Source organism: Rosa rugosa, chromosome 2 (assembly GCF_958449725.1).
Source record: "Rosa rugosa chromosome 2, drRosRugo1.1, whole genome shotgun sequence".
NCBI lineage: Eukaryota > Viridiplantae > Streptophyta > Magnoliopsida > Rosales > Rosaceae > Rosa > Rosa rugosa.
The window spans coordinates 61,385,708-61,402,330 of NC_084821.1; the positions used below are offsets into that span (position 1 = coordinate 61,385,708).

Genomic DNA, 16,623 nt, shown 5'->3' on the forward strand with positions numbered 1-16,623 from the left:
AACTTGTAGTTGTAGTGCAGAATAATGCAGCGGCAATGCGTCAAACACCATTATTGAATTTGAATCCACTAGCTACTTTAAGTGATTAAGATAATTAAGAAAAACAAGAGCAAAAGAACAGCAAGAGCAAAATTAAGATAATTCCACTACTTTCAGTGATGTTAATTATGATTGTGACCAATATTTTTCAGGAACCATGAGCAGCGGAGGAACACCTCTTATTAGTTCTAGTGCCGGGTTTGTTAACGCCGGTGCTAGTAGTGGATCTGCTGATACTGAAAATGAGATTGTTGATGATAAAGCACCATTGTGGAAATTTGTGAAGAAGATTCAAAAAATGGCAGGTGGAGGAAGTTGGAGGTGGTAGTGCAATTTTTGCAAATTGCACTACAACGGGTCTTATACTAGAGTTCATGGTCATTTGTTGAAAGAAGGAACAGCGGGGGTGGCAGTTTGCAACAAGGTTACTCCTCATGCATTTACTCAAATGTCCAAGTTGGTGAGAGAATGCAAGGAGAGACTAATGAATGCAGCTCCTAGACAAGTTCCACTACCATCATCAGGACAGCAAGGGGGGAGTTCCGCCACAAGTAGCTATGGGATGAGTTATCATGCCTATACACAAGCACAAACAGCAAGTGATGGTGGAAAGAAGAGGAAAACAGCTGTTGGTTCAGTTGAAAAGGCCTTCCAAAACTCAGCTAGGGAGCAATGCGATAGTGAGGTTGCAAGGATGTACTACACCGGTGGCTTATCTTTCAACCTAGCTAGAAATCCACACTATCAGAACTCCTACATTCGTGCTTCTACCCTTCCAGGCTACATTCCACCAGGCTATAATGCTCTAAGGACCACACTTCTTGCAAAAGAAAGGAAAAATATTAAGCATCATTTAGAACCAATCAAGATTACTTGGAAAGACAAAGGTGTGAGTCTTTGTAGTGATGGTTGGTCTGATGCACAAAGAAGACCATTGATTAATGTGATAGCCACTTGTGAGAGTGGTCCGATGATGTTGAGGGCTATAAACTGTGAGGGGGAATTCAAGGATCATGCATTGATTGCAGACTTGATTATAGATTCCATCAAGGAAGTGGGTTGGGAAAATGTTGTGCAAGTGATTACCGACAATGCTCCTGTTTGTTCCAAGGCCGGTGCCTTGATAGCAAGTAAGTATCCTACTATTTTTTGGACACCATGTGTAGTGCATACTTTGAATCTTGCTGTCAAGAATATTTGCACACCTTCATTAGTTGCAAGCAATGCGGATGTGTTTGATGCATGTTGTTATTTACAGCCAGTTTCTGAGGATGTTATGTTTATCAAGAACTTCATTATGAATCATGGAATGAGATTAGTGATGTTTAATGACCATTGCAATTTGAAGTTGCTTTCGGTTGCTCCCACAAGATTTGCATCTACGTTAATCATGCTAAAGAGGTTTAGGCAAATCAAAAATGGTTTGAAACAGATGGTCATCAGTCCAAAGTGGGATGATTACAAAGAAGATGATGTTAGGAAGGCAGCTTCTGTGAAAGAGAAATTATTAGATGAGTTGCTGTGGGATGACATTGATTACATCATTTCTTTTACTGAGCCTATCTATGAGATGATCAGGAGAGCAGACACTGATAGGCCTTCTCTTCATTTGGTGTATGAATGGTGGGATAGTATGATTGAGCAAGTGAAGAAAGCTATCTATAGGAAAGAAAGGAAGCAACCTCATCAAGAGTCTCCATTTTGAGATGTGGTGTATAAGGTTCTAATGGCTCATTGGTCCAAGAGCAATACTTCTCTCAATTGCTTGGCACATTCATTGAATCCGAAGTAAGTATAACATTTGTTTCTCTTTTGCTTGTTTGTTTAATCTTTCATAAATTATAATGTGAATTAAACTTATTCTTATTTTATATCTAGGTATTATAGTTCGGAATGGCTTAGTGAAGATACTAATCGGGTTGCTCCCCACAAAGATTTAGAGATTACAAGGGAGAGGAAAAATTGTATCCTTAGATACTTTGCCAATGAAGATGATCGAAGAAAAGTTAACATAGAATTTGCCAATTTTTCTATGTGCATGCAAGAGTTTGGAAGTGGAAATGCTATGAAGGATAGGTTTATTATGCAGCCTATAACATGGTGGGCTGTCCATAGAGCTTCGGCACCATCTCTCCAAGCCATAGCCTTCAAGGTTCTAGGTCAACCTTGTTCTTCTTCATGTTGTGAAAGAAATTGGAGTACTTACAATTTCATTCACTCTGTGAGGAGGAACAAGATAACACCACAAAGAGCGGAAGATTTGGTGTTTGTGCATACCAATCTTCGCCTTTTAGCTAGAAGAAGCCCAAGTTACAATGAGAGTGCAACTCAAATGTGGGATGTTGGAGGTGATGAGTTTGATTCTTTGGAAGAGACTAATGTTGGAAGGCTTGAGATTGCTAACCTTTCACTTGATGAACCACAATTAGAGGGGGTTTTGTTTAATGTTGATCATGAAGATGAAGACCTTGAGGATGTTGTCCAAGTTGAATGAAGTTGATGGTTGTTAACTTTTTATTAGTTGTGTTAACCTTTTATTTGAACCTTTGGATTGATAATGTTTGATTGTGATAAACTAGTACTTTGTTTATGTTTCATATATTTTTTTTTCCTAATTATATATATATATATATATATATATATATATTTAATTGGCGTTTCCTTCATGTACCCGTTTCCTATTACATTTAAGATTTGCCGTTTCCACGTTTCCGATCGTATCGTATCCGGGTACTCGTACCCGTATCGGTGCTTCTTAGATATAACCTTTAGCAAATTTTGTAGCCGCTTGTGCACAACATTGGAGGGCTTTCACAATGTTGGTATCCTCAAAATCTCCCTTTGCCAAAAGAGACGTCAATGCGTGTCTGAACTTCACTCTAAATTGTTCATTAAGTTGCTCAGGTGACATGATTTTCAATTGTTCATCAGTAATGTGTTCCATGTCGTCCTGATTATCTGGAGAAAAATAACAATAGTAAGAAAGACCACTAATTTAGCCCTTATGCTTGTAAGAAACTGAATAAGCAGAGACCAAACATTCCACTATTATACACATCTATCCATCTAATATTATATTCAATCTGAAGCTAGAGAAGGAAATGTGCACATAGCTAGAAAGAAAACCCAATTACTTTTGCTGCTGCAAATGAATTTCAGGCAAAACTCCACTTTCTCTGAAACCATGTTTTGTTCATCCTAGTATATTACTGCATTTTCTATATTTATAAGTGAAGCCTTCGTTCAATTTTAATACACAGTCGATGGACTTGTACATGAGAAAGCTTGAATGTTGCACACATTTCAGAAGAGAGTTATTCATACCAAAACTTTTTGCAAAGACTCTTCCTTGTTTTCTCCTGAAATTGTTCAATACAAATCCAAAAGCTAATGAAAAGAACAATTATATATAAGATTTTACCGGACCCTTCTAGATTCACAGAAACTCATCAAGGCAAAGAAAGAAAGATGTGTGCATGAGAGAGGGAGAGTACCTAGATTCCTCTGTATTTGTCTTGAACTGATTCTTGCTTCCCCCTGAAATTGAACCAAGTCTCCAGAAATTAAACAAAATAGAACAAGGGAATCTTACTGAATATTAAGCTTAAAGCAAATGTCGTAGCACAAATGCAATAAAGAAACTTGTTGAACAAAATTTGGTTTTTCCTTCAGAAAATATGAGAGAGAGAGAGAGAGAGCTTCATACCTAGTGAGAGTGACAGTGATGAGACGAAGAGGAATCTGATTTCATTACTACAGAATTTCCCCTTTTATAGGAAAATAGGAAGATTGAGGTTGGTAATAGCTAGCTAGCTGGAAATAACAAACTGACAAAATTGATAAGGACCGACTGTCCATTCGTTACATTCTTGCTGCGTCTGCCTTTGTACCTTTTGTTTTTATGTGTGATAGTCCATTTCACCGAGCCTCTAGTGCTTCCGGGATCGTTAAGCCTTTCGTGCGTGCTGTAATTTATTAGGCATGGAATTTCGTTACTACTTTAGGACTGTTAAGTTACGGCTGCCATTTATCGAGACTTGGGTTGCCGACTCTGTAATTAAGAAATTGTAAACTTGTTCCCCAAGTTTTAATCTTCTGCTAAAATACGTGATGAAAAATTACAAGCAGTGCTGCATATGATTAAGACAGCAGCCAGCTTAATTGTTCATCAGTATTTTTTAATCTATTCATTAATGTAATTAACTTATTAAGCTAGCTAGGATGCTAATTATTCGTACTCGCATCTCGCTAAGCATTTGTTTTTTTTCCCAACAAAGCAATTTTTCGTCATTGAGTAGGGACAAGAAAACGGTTATAAATGGTTTTAGATATTTTCAATAAGGGCATTACAAGTGGCACGGCTGCCCACTTAGGCCTTCTCCAACCCAAGAGGCCAAAGTGCCAAAGGGCCAAAAAATAGCCATTTCTTTCTCCAACCCATGAGGCTAAGGGGTAAAGTGCCATTTTTTAGGGTCAAAAGGCCAACCCAAGGGCTAAATATAGCCTTTAGGATAGCACTTTAGCCCTTAGGGCCAAATGGATCAGAAATGGGAGGCCCACCCGTGTAGTGCTGTGTGACATATGCATGACGTCAGCAACGGGTAGTTGCTGACGTCAGCTAGCCGTTGCTTTTTTTTTTTTTTACCGTTGGCTATATAGCCGTTGGTTTGAAAAAAATAATAGCCTTTGAGTAAAGAGTATTATGACGGAAAGAAAAGGGAGATAATGGAGAAAATTCGGCGCCGTGAGTTGTTTCCGTCATCCGGTTCGACGTCGAATGAGTACCGCCCGGAAATGTCATTCAATGACTCGGATGAGTAATTAATGTTGCCCAAATAAATTGTTATAATCTATTAAAAATTCCTTGTAACTTTTATTTATTATGAATAAATTTTGCTTGTAACTTGTATTTATTATGAATAAATTTTGCTTGTAACTTTTATCTTTTATTAATAATTTTTCCTTGTCTTACTTTGTTGTGTAACTTTTAAATGCTTATGTCATGAATAAAATAAATATTAAAAATTCTATTGCAGTTTTATTTCATTTCAACATTAGCTAAAGATATTTTTAATTATCTTTAAAAAAAAAATACAACCGAAAAAATATTTTTTATCATATAATTTATTTCAATTACTATAAGTCAATTGACTTTAAAAAATAAGCACATATATATATATATATAACCAATCCAAAATGTTAAAATATATTTTAGGGCTATAATTTAGCCTTGACGGGTTGGAGACGGTTGATGTCAGATCAATGAATAGTACAGAATTTATGGCTAAAATTTAGCCCCAGGGCCATTTTTAGCCCTTTGAGTTGGAGATTGCCTTAATATCTTGTCATTATTTAGAGATCTTTTTATAGTTACAAAATACAAACATAAAACTCATGTCACCAAATAATCAATTGAAAATGTGTTTTTGTTTTCCGTATTTAATATTTCAATACGAACCATTTTGACTATTCGATATATTATGATTTTAAATCGATGAATTTTATTTTGTTGGCAAAAAAAAAAAATGTCACCAGATAATCACAATTACAAGCTTAAACTTCCATTTTTTAGTTTAATTATTATAATTTGGGTTAAGTTTATTTTGTGATCATTCAATTTATCTTTGAACTTTTAATTCTATCGATCACATATAATCTTATACTTTTCAGTTTTAATCAAACCAAGCCAACCATTATCAATACGTCAAATGACTGTTTTTTTTTTTGAGAGAACGTCAAATGACTGTTAAAGTGGCAAGCCAAGTAAGACTAGTTTTCAAATGGGTGTTCTACACCTAGTGTAATTGACGTTGTTACCCTCGACAGATTTCTAGACAGTTTTTTGTCTTTTGCAAATTAATAGCACAAAGTTAATGAAGGCCAATTTGTCATGCACTTAATTAGCAATAAATTAATAAAAGGCATATTTGGATTTATCTTTAGAAGAGGATGGAAACATTATTTCTGTTGGATAACTGTAAAGCCTTATCTCTGAAATTAGAATAGGGACAAAACAAACGGGTACAGATATTTTTCAGGTGGTTACTGGGTCTAGTGATAGAGGAGAGTGTACCTAGGCTGTGCAGGTCATTTAGCATTCTTGGAATGCTGGGTGATTGTATCCCTCCTTGTAGCTCCCTCTAGTTGATTCTACAGTCGTCTTTTTAGGGAAATAGACCGAGGGCTGAGCTGGCCTATTATTGGACCATCAAGAGCCGGGTCCGGCACAATATTGGGCTGAGCAGGAGCGGACCAGTGTGGGGGTAGTCAACGATTTTGGCCTACCATTGTGACGGTTCACCTTCGCCATAAGTACACGGATAATGACGATCGTAAATGCGGCATTAACTACCGTTGTTAATACCACAATGAAGGAGGCTATTAAAGGTGGTCATAATAACGTGGCATGATGGCGTTATTTAATAACGCGGAGTGATGACGTTATTTAATAACGCGGAGTAATGACGTTATTAATAACGCGGAGTGATGACATTATTAAATAACGAGGAGTGATGGCGTTATTAAATAACGAGGAGTGATGACGTTATTTAATAACGCGGTTGGCGTTATGGCGTTATTAAATAACGCGGAGTGATGGGGTTTTTTAATAACGCGGAGTGATGGCATTATTTAATAACGCGGAGTGATGACAAGGAGTGATGGCGTTATTTAATAACGCGGTTGGCGTTATGGCAACCGCGTTATTTAATAACGCGGAGTGATGGCATTATTAAATAACGCAGAATGATGGCGATAATAAGTACAGTTATCAAAGCGACTTGTGGTGCGAGCTCTCCCTCACCTATAAATAGGGGCATACTGAACAAGTAAGATACCTCATTCCGATTCTTTCTACTCCACTATTAAGAAACGTACTGACTTAGGCATCAGAGGGTTTTCTGCAGGTACCCCCTCTCCTCGAGCTGACGGCCAAACTTCGAGTCAACGCTCTAAGGAAGTTTCTCGATCATTCCCGATCAGCTCTCGCTCCAGTCCATATTCATTGGTGAGTCAAACTCCTCTACGGAATTTTTCGTCACCAACCACCAGTGTTACGGCTTGAAGTCGTCCCCCCCCCCCCCCTCGGGGATTCATGTTAATGCCATATTTTTTTTTGAAAGGAGTGTATGATTAACATATGGAATGTTTAATTCAATTGTCTGAACCACCCCTCCCACCAATTGTCAACCCAATTATACTTGGCCCACATGAGATATAGTAAACAAATAACATATAGATAAAATAGCAAACTGTTTTTTTTTTTTTTGGTGAGAAATAATGAAGTCAGGGGGTTAATTACTTTCTTCATTATGTTAGTGATTAGTGATTAATATATATTGATTTTTTCCTTTCTTTTGGTTATATATATTTAATTTCTTTCTTTTTGTAAGCTAGGTTAATAAAAAAAATTAATGATTTGTGCATGGAGATATTGGTTTTGATACATATTTTCACCATTTTCTAAATAATAATACTATCTTACTAAAAATAAAAAACTAAAATTATCATGTCAAAAACTTATATTCAAGTCTGGACCCCCCAGGTTTCAAATCCTGCCCCTGAGGCTGAGTCTAGTGTTTCCATACTTGGGCTACACTTAATTGAAATGTGCCGGTCGTCTAACTCTTGTAGTATCATATATGGTCAATTGATTCTCTAGTTGAACAATGATATCTTGGCTAGCTAATGGATCTAGTTCTCCGGGGAATTTGACAGTGATCAATAAAACAAAAATAGATGGTATGGGATAGGCATAAATCTTTTGGTGTACGTAATTAGGGTTGGATTTGATCTTTTGGTGAAGGTGGTGTCCCAACCAACATCAAACATGCATCTATAAGCTATGTAATTCCAGCCCGACTAGGGCTGCTTCTGCTTTTGTACTAAATAGTACATAAGTGGTGCAAAGCCCTAAATATCGAGAACCCTAACTTTTGAGGGTAGATCCTTTGCGCCCTAATTGACCGTTACTATGAGATTTATCTCCTCTCAACATCTTCAGAGTTTAGACCACGTACTGGTTCCATACAGAGAGACTATCACACTCTCCCTTGATTTTGAAGACCACCAGGTAGTAGTAAATGCTTCAACCTCTATACATGTAAGTGAATTGGAAACAGACCGGTCTAAAGTTGGTTTTGACAGAGTTTGACAAAATGACTTCCATCAGTTTTGGTAACATTTTCATTAGATGTCGTTGTAAGCGGATTTGATGAACATTAGTTACATTATCGATACTAGACACTATACCACAAAGTTAATCAGACAACTGTCGAACGACTGTTGTCTGAATGAAAAATCTGCTGTTGTCTAGTAGCCTGATGTCTGATTGACCTCGTTCAGACAACTGTCGATAGCAGTTGTCTGTTGCTCAGTCACACAACACATATAAGCCAAAATTTGTTGTCTGAATTTACCCAAAATCTAATGCGTGTTAACTTAGACAACTGCTTGTTATTTTGGTGTTGAGTGAAATGAACCTCAGACTACAGATACTTTTTTCCCTGTTGTCTGAAATATATTTAAGATAACAGTTTGAGAGATGTAAGTGTTGTCTGAATTAATGCGTATGAGATAACAATGTGCCGGAAGAATCTGTTGTCTGAAATGAACCTCAGACTACATACTTTTTTCTCCTGTTGTCTGAAATTTATTTAAGATAACAGTTTTCGAGATGCATGTGTTGTCTGAATGCGTATGAGATAACAATGTGCCGGAAGAATCTGTTGTCTGAAATGAACCTCAGACTACAGATACTTTTTTCCCCTGTTGTCTGAAATTTATTTAAGATAACAGTTTGCGAGATGTAAGTGTTGTCTGAATGCGTATGAGATAACAATGTGCCGGAAGAATCTGTTGTCTGAAATGAACCTCAGACATCAGTGATAGTGTGGTCATGTCGTTGCAAGGAATTGCACACAATATGTCCTTTAGTAAAACTGTTGTGTGAATGTTCCTAAGACAACAGGTATTATGTGTGTAAATTTATGTGTTGTCTGATGATACTGTACTACCATATTTAATAGCCTTATATATGTTGTTTGAATTGAATAAGCACTACAGGTACTGATTTTGGAAATAGGCAAATATGAAACACAAATTAGTTCAAATGTCATTTACTATAGCACATCATTGTCATACATTGCCAAAACACACCGAAACTAGAAATAGAGTACCCAATTGTTAAAGTATTTCTTACATATCAATTCAAAGTACTAGCTACTGATCCTGTCCAACCAAAACATAACCACAAACTTTGAACTAGGTCTCCAAGAAGTACCAACACAAATCTTACATATATGTTTTAACCACAAACTTTGCCCACTCAGTTCTGACCACATCGATATCCTCCTGGGAATATGCTGCTTTACTTCTTCTCTCCCACTGAAACAAAATGGTTTGTACTTAGTAGTTGACATAATTCCTAAAAAGAATCTAAAGAACTCAATTGTGCAACAACAATGAATCTATGCATATATATATATATATATATATATATATATATATATATATATATATAAGCAACTCTAACCAGCCAATAAAACAAGATTCTATAGAACTTCTAATCAATACACAGGTAATTGACATGAAGAGATATCATATATATCTATACTGTATCAAGGCCAAGATACATGGACTAAATATAAGAACATTAATTGCCAGTGAGCAATCAACAACCAAAACTATATATACATATCCACCAGAATCCATGCAAAATCACAGTAACCCATATTTCAATAACCATAATCCAAGTGACCTCAACTAGTTTTACTTACCTTGCTGAAAATGTCCAAGGTTAGAGAAGGTGGGGTGGGAGGCTAGAGAAGGAATAAGCAAAAAGATCAAAGGCTGGCTTTAACTGAATTTGAATCCGCCATGGAAATCGAAAAAGTCCACTAGATCCAACGATCTAACACTACTAGAATGTTTGTTGTGTCAAACACAGAGACAAAAAGCATTTAAGTGATCAGATATAAATTAAAAATTTCACAACTTCCATTTGCAGAAATCTACAGAGACCCCAGGCCCCAAAGTTAATAATCTAAGAAATGGAAAATACTATATATACCCACTTAGTATAAATATAGGGAAAAAGCAATCTGTTACCTGTTTTCTGTATATCTTTTCTTCAACAGTCGCACAAGTCATTAATCTATATACAATGACCTTATTCTGCCCATGCTAATTCGATATGCAAGATCCACACTCTAGCTATCAGTACTGCAAATATAAGAAACATAGCATAAACCACAAATTAGACCATTATATTATTGCTAATGGATGAACTTGGCTTCCTGTAACATACTGAATAGCAGAGTAAGCAGACTGTGATATGAATATTAACAAATTGATTTTATATTCAAATCTCGTTATTTGGGAGCTAGGCTAGGCTAAGTCCAGGGCTAGAGACAGAAGCAAAGAGAGGAAAAGCCGCGCATGAATTGATCGGCTTTGTAAAGATGGGATGATAGATAAGGCAACAGAGCTTTTCCTAGAAATGAAAAATAGAGGGATTTTTCCAGATGTGGTTGTATATAGTATTCTGATACATGGTTTGTACTAGAATGAAAATTGGGAAGCCGGTACAGCTTTGTTACATGAGATGATAGATAGCAGTATCCATCCTGATTTGGTAACATTCAATGTGTTAATAGGGGCACTTTGCAGAAGGGGAAATGTGAAAGATAGCCGTGACTTGCTAAAGTTGATGATTCGAAGAGGCATGAATCCCAATATTTTTACTTACAATACTTTGATGGATATATGGCTTATGTTTGGTGGGTAATCTTGATGAAGAAAGAGAGCTATTTCATTCTATCTCAACTAGGGGGAGTGAACCTAGTGCAATAAGCTACTCTGTGTTAATCAACGGCTACTGCAAGTATAGGAAGATACAGGAAGCCATCAATCTTTATGAGGATTGAAATGAATTAAATCATAAGGATTGTAATAAATTAAATCATAAGGATTGAAATGAAAATATTAAAGACGATCATGACTCAATTCAATGAGTACTTACCAATGCTGGTGAGTTGAGCAAAACAAAGAACTGCTTGTTCTTTGTCAAGCCTCCCTTGAATATCTTTCTGCACAAAAAGAATGATGGAACCCATTAGCTTATTCTTGACGTATTAGCCTATTGCCTGCAATCAGGATTCTGCTTAAGTTTTACCATTGAATTTCTATTATTCGACATGAAGAATGGTAATAAACTCTGTTCGGATACTCATTCTCTCTTTCACCAAAAACAAAATAGGGGAAAAAGCAAACCACAAAACAAAAAAACGACAGAGAAACATAATGGTTTTGAAAGAAACCGACCTCAAGAATCAGCTGCCCAAAAACTGGAAAAGACACAAAATGAACTGACAATGTAAACCATAGCAATCATCATAACAAAAAAAAAAAAAGGTTCTCAAAGCTTGAACTTTGAATCTTAAACAGCTCTCTAGCAACATAAGAAAGAAGTGATCATCAATAGGGAAAGAGAATTACCTTGCTTCTAAGGGTCTGGGGGAAAAATATCAAACTTTCTAGATTCCTAGTGGCTTCATGAAGCAAGTTATCAGCAACCTAAGAGAAAAGCAACACATTAGAGCTTGTAAAAAGCACAGCGACAGATTTTACTTGATAAAAAAAAACACACAAAAACCATCAAGAGATAGCCACAGTAATACACTCAACTCAGAAAGGAACAAAAAATGCAATACAGACAAACACGTAATAAACAAAACCAATCATATTCTACAGAAAGTAAACCGGAAATCGAGGAAGTTGAAAAATGAATACAGCATCTGAGGCTCTAAACTCCTACTAAAGCTGAGTTTACTTCTTATGAAATGAGCAATCTATTTCACAGTAAGAGTACACATAATGAAATGAGCAATCTATTTCATAACTTGTTTTTAACCGAACTAAGTCTAATTTGTATGTTTGTGTTTCATAGTAAATAATCACAGATTCTACAAATTTTGATCTCCAATCACAATAAAGAAGGCTAGGTTAAAAACAGATGAGCATGGTAGGCTTGAAATAATTTATGCAGCTGTACAGTATGTAAGTAAATCAACAAAACAATCTCAAACTAAACATTAGTGCAAACTGTCCTTTCATATATGACCTCTCTTTCTTTACATTAAGCTTATTTTGTTCAGTTTGTATGAATAGTATTGGAATTTCCAGGATTGAGAAAAGAAATTTCCAGGATTAATAGAGAACCTCAAATCCAAATCCGAATTGGCTGGAGACATCTTATATTGATCAAGTTATCACAACCTCAAATCCGAATTGGCTGCACAAAATTCCAAACTGGAAAATCGATCAGAGCATTTGAAGACGTGAAAAAATAATTTACCAATTAAACCAAAAAATTGATATAAAAAAAAATTAGGAATGGAAAACCAATTACCCAGATAAGTTTTCAGCTTCCTCAAATCAAAATCCAAACACCGAGATTTGTCATATTATGTCTGGAGACGAAGAGGAGAGTTAATAAGTAATAACATACTAAAGATGATTAAAGTAGAAAGAAGGAAACGGCAAAAACCAATCACAAAACATCAATTATGCCCCTCACAGGCTCACAGCACTAACATCACTAAAATCATCCCCTTCAAAACATGATAAATACTTGAGACTGATAAAATCACTTGTATCCACCACCCAAAATTTCCCCTTCTCGAAATCAAAACCCAAAATTCTTAAACAACAAAAAATCACAACTCTACCTTGTACTTTTTTCAATCAACCGTCCAGAACTGCAGGACAAACAAAACACCCAAAACATCAAAACCCGGCCATATCATCAGTCAAAAGCCAAAGTTTTGAAATCACCCAAAATCAAAACCTCACCTTAAACCTTTTAGAATCGATCACTCAAATCCCAAACTCGAGCACAAACAATACCGATAAAACATCAAAACCCACATCAAACTTCAATTAAACAAAATCTGAAAATCTTACATTGAATTCATTGAATCATTGCCCCAAATTGCTGGTGATGTCTTGATCTGCAGAACCATTGCCCCAAATTAAACAAAATTCAATTAACCCACATTCATCAATTAACCCACAGACCCACTTACCCACATCAAACTTCAATTAAACAAAATCTGAAAATCTTACATTGAATTCATTGAATCATTGCCCCAAATTGCTGGTGATTTCTTGATCTGCAGAACCAAAAGTGGAGAAGCCGAGGAGGAGGCGACGAACTGGAGATTTGGAGAATCGAATACGACTGCCGAGTGCCGACTGAACTGGACGAAGTCGAAGTCCTGGAGAGGGTGAAGAAGGTGAGCGCCGAGTCCGCCAACTGCTTTAAGGACGAAAGAGAAGAGAACTTCAAGAAGTCTTGAATTGGAAAGGTGAGGAAGAATCAAAAGGGTCTTGAATTGGAAGGGAGAGAAATAGTGGGTGAACGGGATTGAGTGTGAGGGGGATTGATAGTGAGTCAGAACGAGGCTGAGAGCAATGGTGAGTAAGAGAGAGGCTGAGAGCGATTTTGGGTGGGAGAATGACCTAATTTTTTAGCTAAGGGAGGGAACACGATTTTGGTGAGTCAGAGAGGCTGAGAGCGATTTTGGGTGGGAGAATATGACCTAATTTTTCAGCCAAGGGAGGGAACACGATTTTGGTGATCAGTCCAAAGAGGCCGAGAGCGCGCGCGGTTTGGGTGGGAGATCGAATGACCTAATTTTTTAGCTAAGGGAAGGAAACAAGATTTTGGTTGTGAGTGTTTTGAGTGGAAAAAAATAAATGTAAATTAATTGTTTGTTTGTTTTTTCCATTATTCAGACAACAGATGTCCTTATAACTGTTGTCTGAAATCTCTCAAATTTAACAAATAACGATGTGTTGGATGAGTAGAGGGTGAAACGACTGGTTTAAAAAATCTGTCGTCTGATTAACTCAGACAACAGCAAAAACTCATGTGTTGTGTGATGACTGTCGTGTGATTAACTTATTCTAGTAGTGAGAACTTAAAGTTACATTTACGCGCGTGTTCAAGCAATTGATCGACTTGATAATGATTCTATCTCATGCATGTAGGCAGCGCAAACACGAAAGAGAAAGAACGCAGCAGCTTATACATAACTCATTCTCAGAATCTCATCAAGAAGTTAACAACACAAAACAGAAAGAAGGCAGCAGCGCGCTCTTAACTCCTCAAATTCCTCACTCCTCTCCTATGTACCAACCAACAATGGATTTGATTGCTTATCAAGAACTAAAGTAAAGAAATAAACAAATAAATAAAACCATACCCAAAAGCACAGCATTCATAATATGGTAGCCGAAATAAGAAGAAATTATCTTGATCGCTACAGATCAATTCAAGCAACTTGATTAACATCCGCAAACATTCAAACTGAAGGTCAGATAATACAGAACTTTAAAAACATTAACAACCCAACAAACAAAATTGACTGAACATCAGGGGGAAAAGTATATCTAAATTCACAATAGTCGGGAAGTGACCAAGATGGAACCCAACAAAACCAAACACGAGATTAGACGAAGGTCCTGGAGAACTGCAAGATTAGTCTCCATAGACAAAAGGCGGCCTGTGCAACTGCAACAAAGCAAAACAAGCAGGATTAAAAGCCAACCAAACCAAGCAGGAGCAAGGAAATAAGGACCATTTAGTAAAGAGAATTATATGCATCTATATATTTGAAAAGGCAATTTTGTTCTCCAAGATTAAAAAAGGCAGAGTATATATTCACCAAATGATCACTAGAAAATGAATGTGCAAGGCAAGTCAATCAGGCTGAGAAACCATGCATTATAGAAAAAGGTTAAAAGATGACGCAACAAATTTGAATGTGGAGTAAGCCTAACTTTTAAACTCATAGGGGAATCCCCAGATAAAGTACACATTGAGCATATGAGGCAAAATAGACAACAAACACTATAAGGCCAAGTAAAAACAAGTAGAACTATAAGTTCATCAAACAATAATTACCTCGTAGTTGATCCTGGCACGATACATATATACCCTCATGCAACCATGCTACAAAGGAACAACAGAGGAAATCGATCCATAAGATAACCACTCAAACAAAAAACAATGTACATAAATCAAAAATTTGTTTTGAGTATAAAATAGTACCCTGGGGAGTAAATTGGAGATGAACCTAGAGCAAAGAATGCCACTGTTATCATGAGGCCTAGTAACCTTTCCCCAAATGCAGCGGTAGTGGCTGTTGTTTTTCTTCACGTTAGCTCTGTAGAAGTAGACAATGTGCTTTCCAGTGAACCACTCAGCTTCCTTCCTGGTGTTGATTCCTACTATCCGAATCAGTGCGCTATTCCGGTACTTTTGAATGATAGTTCCTCCAACATGGAGTCTGACTCGCCCTCGGGATTGGGGTCCCAGCTTCACCGCTTTCACCACACTTTCCAAATCCTCCCACATATCATGTCTTTGTGAATACACTCTCGTGAGAAATGCAGCAGTATCATTGAAATACTTATTCCCTTTATACTTCACCATCAGTTCTCTTACCCTTTTTCCAATATTGTTGTGCATCTTTATTTCCATATCCACAAGCTCCTTACGCAGCCAAGCTACTGATCTTATATTTCTAGAGAGCAACCTTGGCCCATCGGGCAGTAGTGGAAAGCTCAGCAGAGACTCCAGCATTGATATAAATTCTACAATCTGATCAAGGAGGTCATCAAGAAATTCATCACGCTCGTTTTTGTTGTCCAAATTTATGAGAAGGTCTTCAACATATCCCAGACTCCCAGCTGGCATTCTTGATCTCTTAACCTGCAGGATGAATTCTTTGCGTGCGTGTTCCATAAGAACGTTGATCCTGTTATACACTACTCCAAAATATTCACTTCTCCCCGGCCATTCAAAAGCATCCACTAAGAATGGAAACAGATGCACAGTATCTCTGAACTTCTTCATCATTTCCTTTTTGTTCTCTGTGTTCATCACCACCATCATCCTTATAAGATGCTGCGAGACTTTTTCACCAACAAGAGCTGCTTGGTGTTTCATGTTCCACAATTTCCTACCCACTTCCGATTGTGGATCACACTCTCTGAGCAACTGCATGAAGCACCTCTCCTGGCCAATCAGGGGCAAACCAAAACCAATCACATTAGAGCAATCAACATACTCGGACTCATCTTCGGCAATGTAGCTCCTGCCATACATGATTGCCGCTCGGTTTAACTTCTCCAGAATCTCTATCACACCCCTCTCTGAAACCACAGAGTTGGGATCAAAAGCCAGAATCTCTGTCAAGCGTGTGGTGAAAGTATGCTTAAACTGGTGCTTATATAGCTCCTTCCCTTGAAGTTGAACACCATCATCACCTATGTCGGCCATTATTTACTCTCCTGAAACAGAGACCCAAGAAAGAAAGAAAAACACTATTTAGTCTCTTTAAACTTGAATGACAAGTTAAAGTTTATTTTCTTGGAGATGAACAAAGAGTTCAATACAAGTCCAAACGACACAAAACTTGAAGGGAATAGTTCAGTACATACTCCAAAAATTGAAGAACAAATGCTGAAATGTACAAATCAATTTACAGCAAAACTCAACTATCATACAAGTCCACC

General features: G+C 37.0%; 2 protein-coding genes and 1 long non-coding RNA gene across 8 annotated transcripts; 2 read left to right on the forward strand and 1 right to left on the reverse strand.

Annotated features, from left to right (window-relative positions):
* The first annotated feature begins 487 nt into the window (after positions 1-487).
* On the forward strand, positions 488-1,744 carry LOC133731214 (uncharacterized). The gene has a single exon (XM_062158640.1). It carries the CDS (start codon positions 488-490, stop codon positions 1,742-1,744), a length of 1,257 nt encoding a protein of 418 aa, XP_062014624.1.
* On the forward strand, positions 1,304-2,547 carry LOC133734601 (uncharacterized). Its single transcript, XM_062162220.1, has 2 exons — positions 1,304-1,827; positions 1,918-2,547. Exons 1-2 carry the CDS (start codon positions 1,766-1,768, stop codon positions 2,531-2,533), a joined length of 678 nt encoding a protein of 225 aa, XP_062018204.1. The 5' UTR covers positions 1,304-1,765; the 3' UTR covers positions 2,534-2,547.
* A 6,581-nt stretch (positions 2,548-9,128) lies between these two features.
* Positions 9,129-14,006, reverse strand: LOC133729065 (uncharacterized). 6 transcript variants are annotated; one of them, XR_009856204.1, is made up of 10 exons: positions 13,165-14,006; positions 12,892-13,049; positions 12,768-12,797; positions 12,449-12,509; positions 12,259-12,348; positions 11,536-11,613; positions 11,060-11,126; positions 10,147-10,260; positions 9,816-9,955; positions 9,129-9,423 (listed from the first exon to the last, which is right to left on the reverse strand). It is a non-coding gene; the product is annotated as an uncharacterized LOC133729065 (long non-coding RNA). The 6 variants fall into 6 exon arrangements; XR_009856203.1 differs by having other exon boundaries at positions 9,816-9,958; positions 13,165-14,005; XR_009856205.1 differs by lacking the exon at positions 9,816-9,955 and having other exon boundaries at positions 12,259-12,331; positions 13,165-14,003.
* Between the last annotated feature and the right edge of the window lie 2,617 nt (positions 14,007-16,623).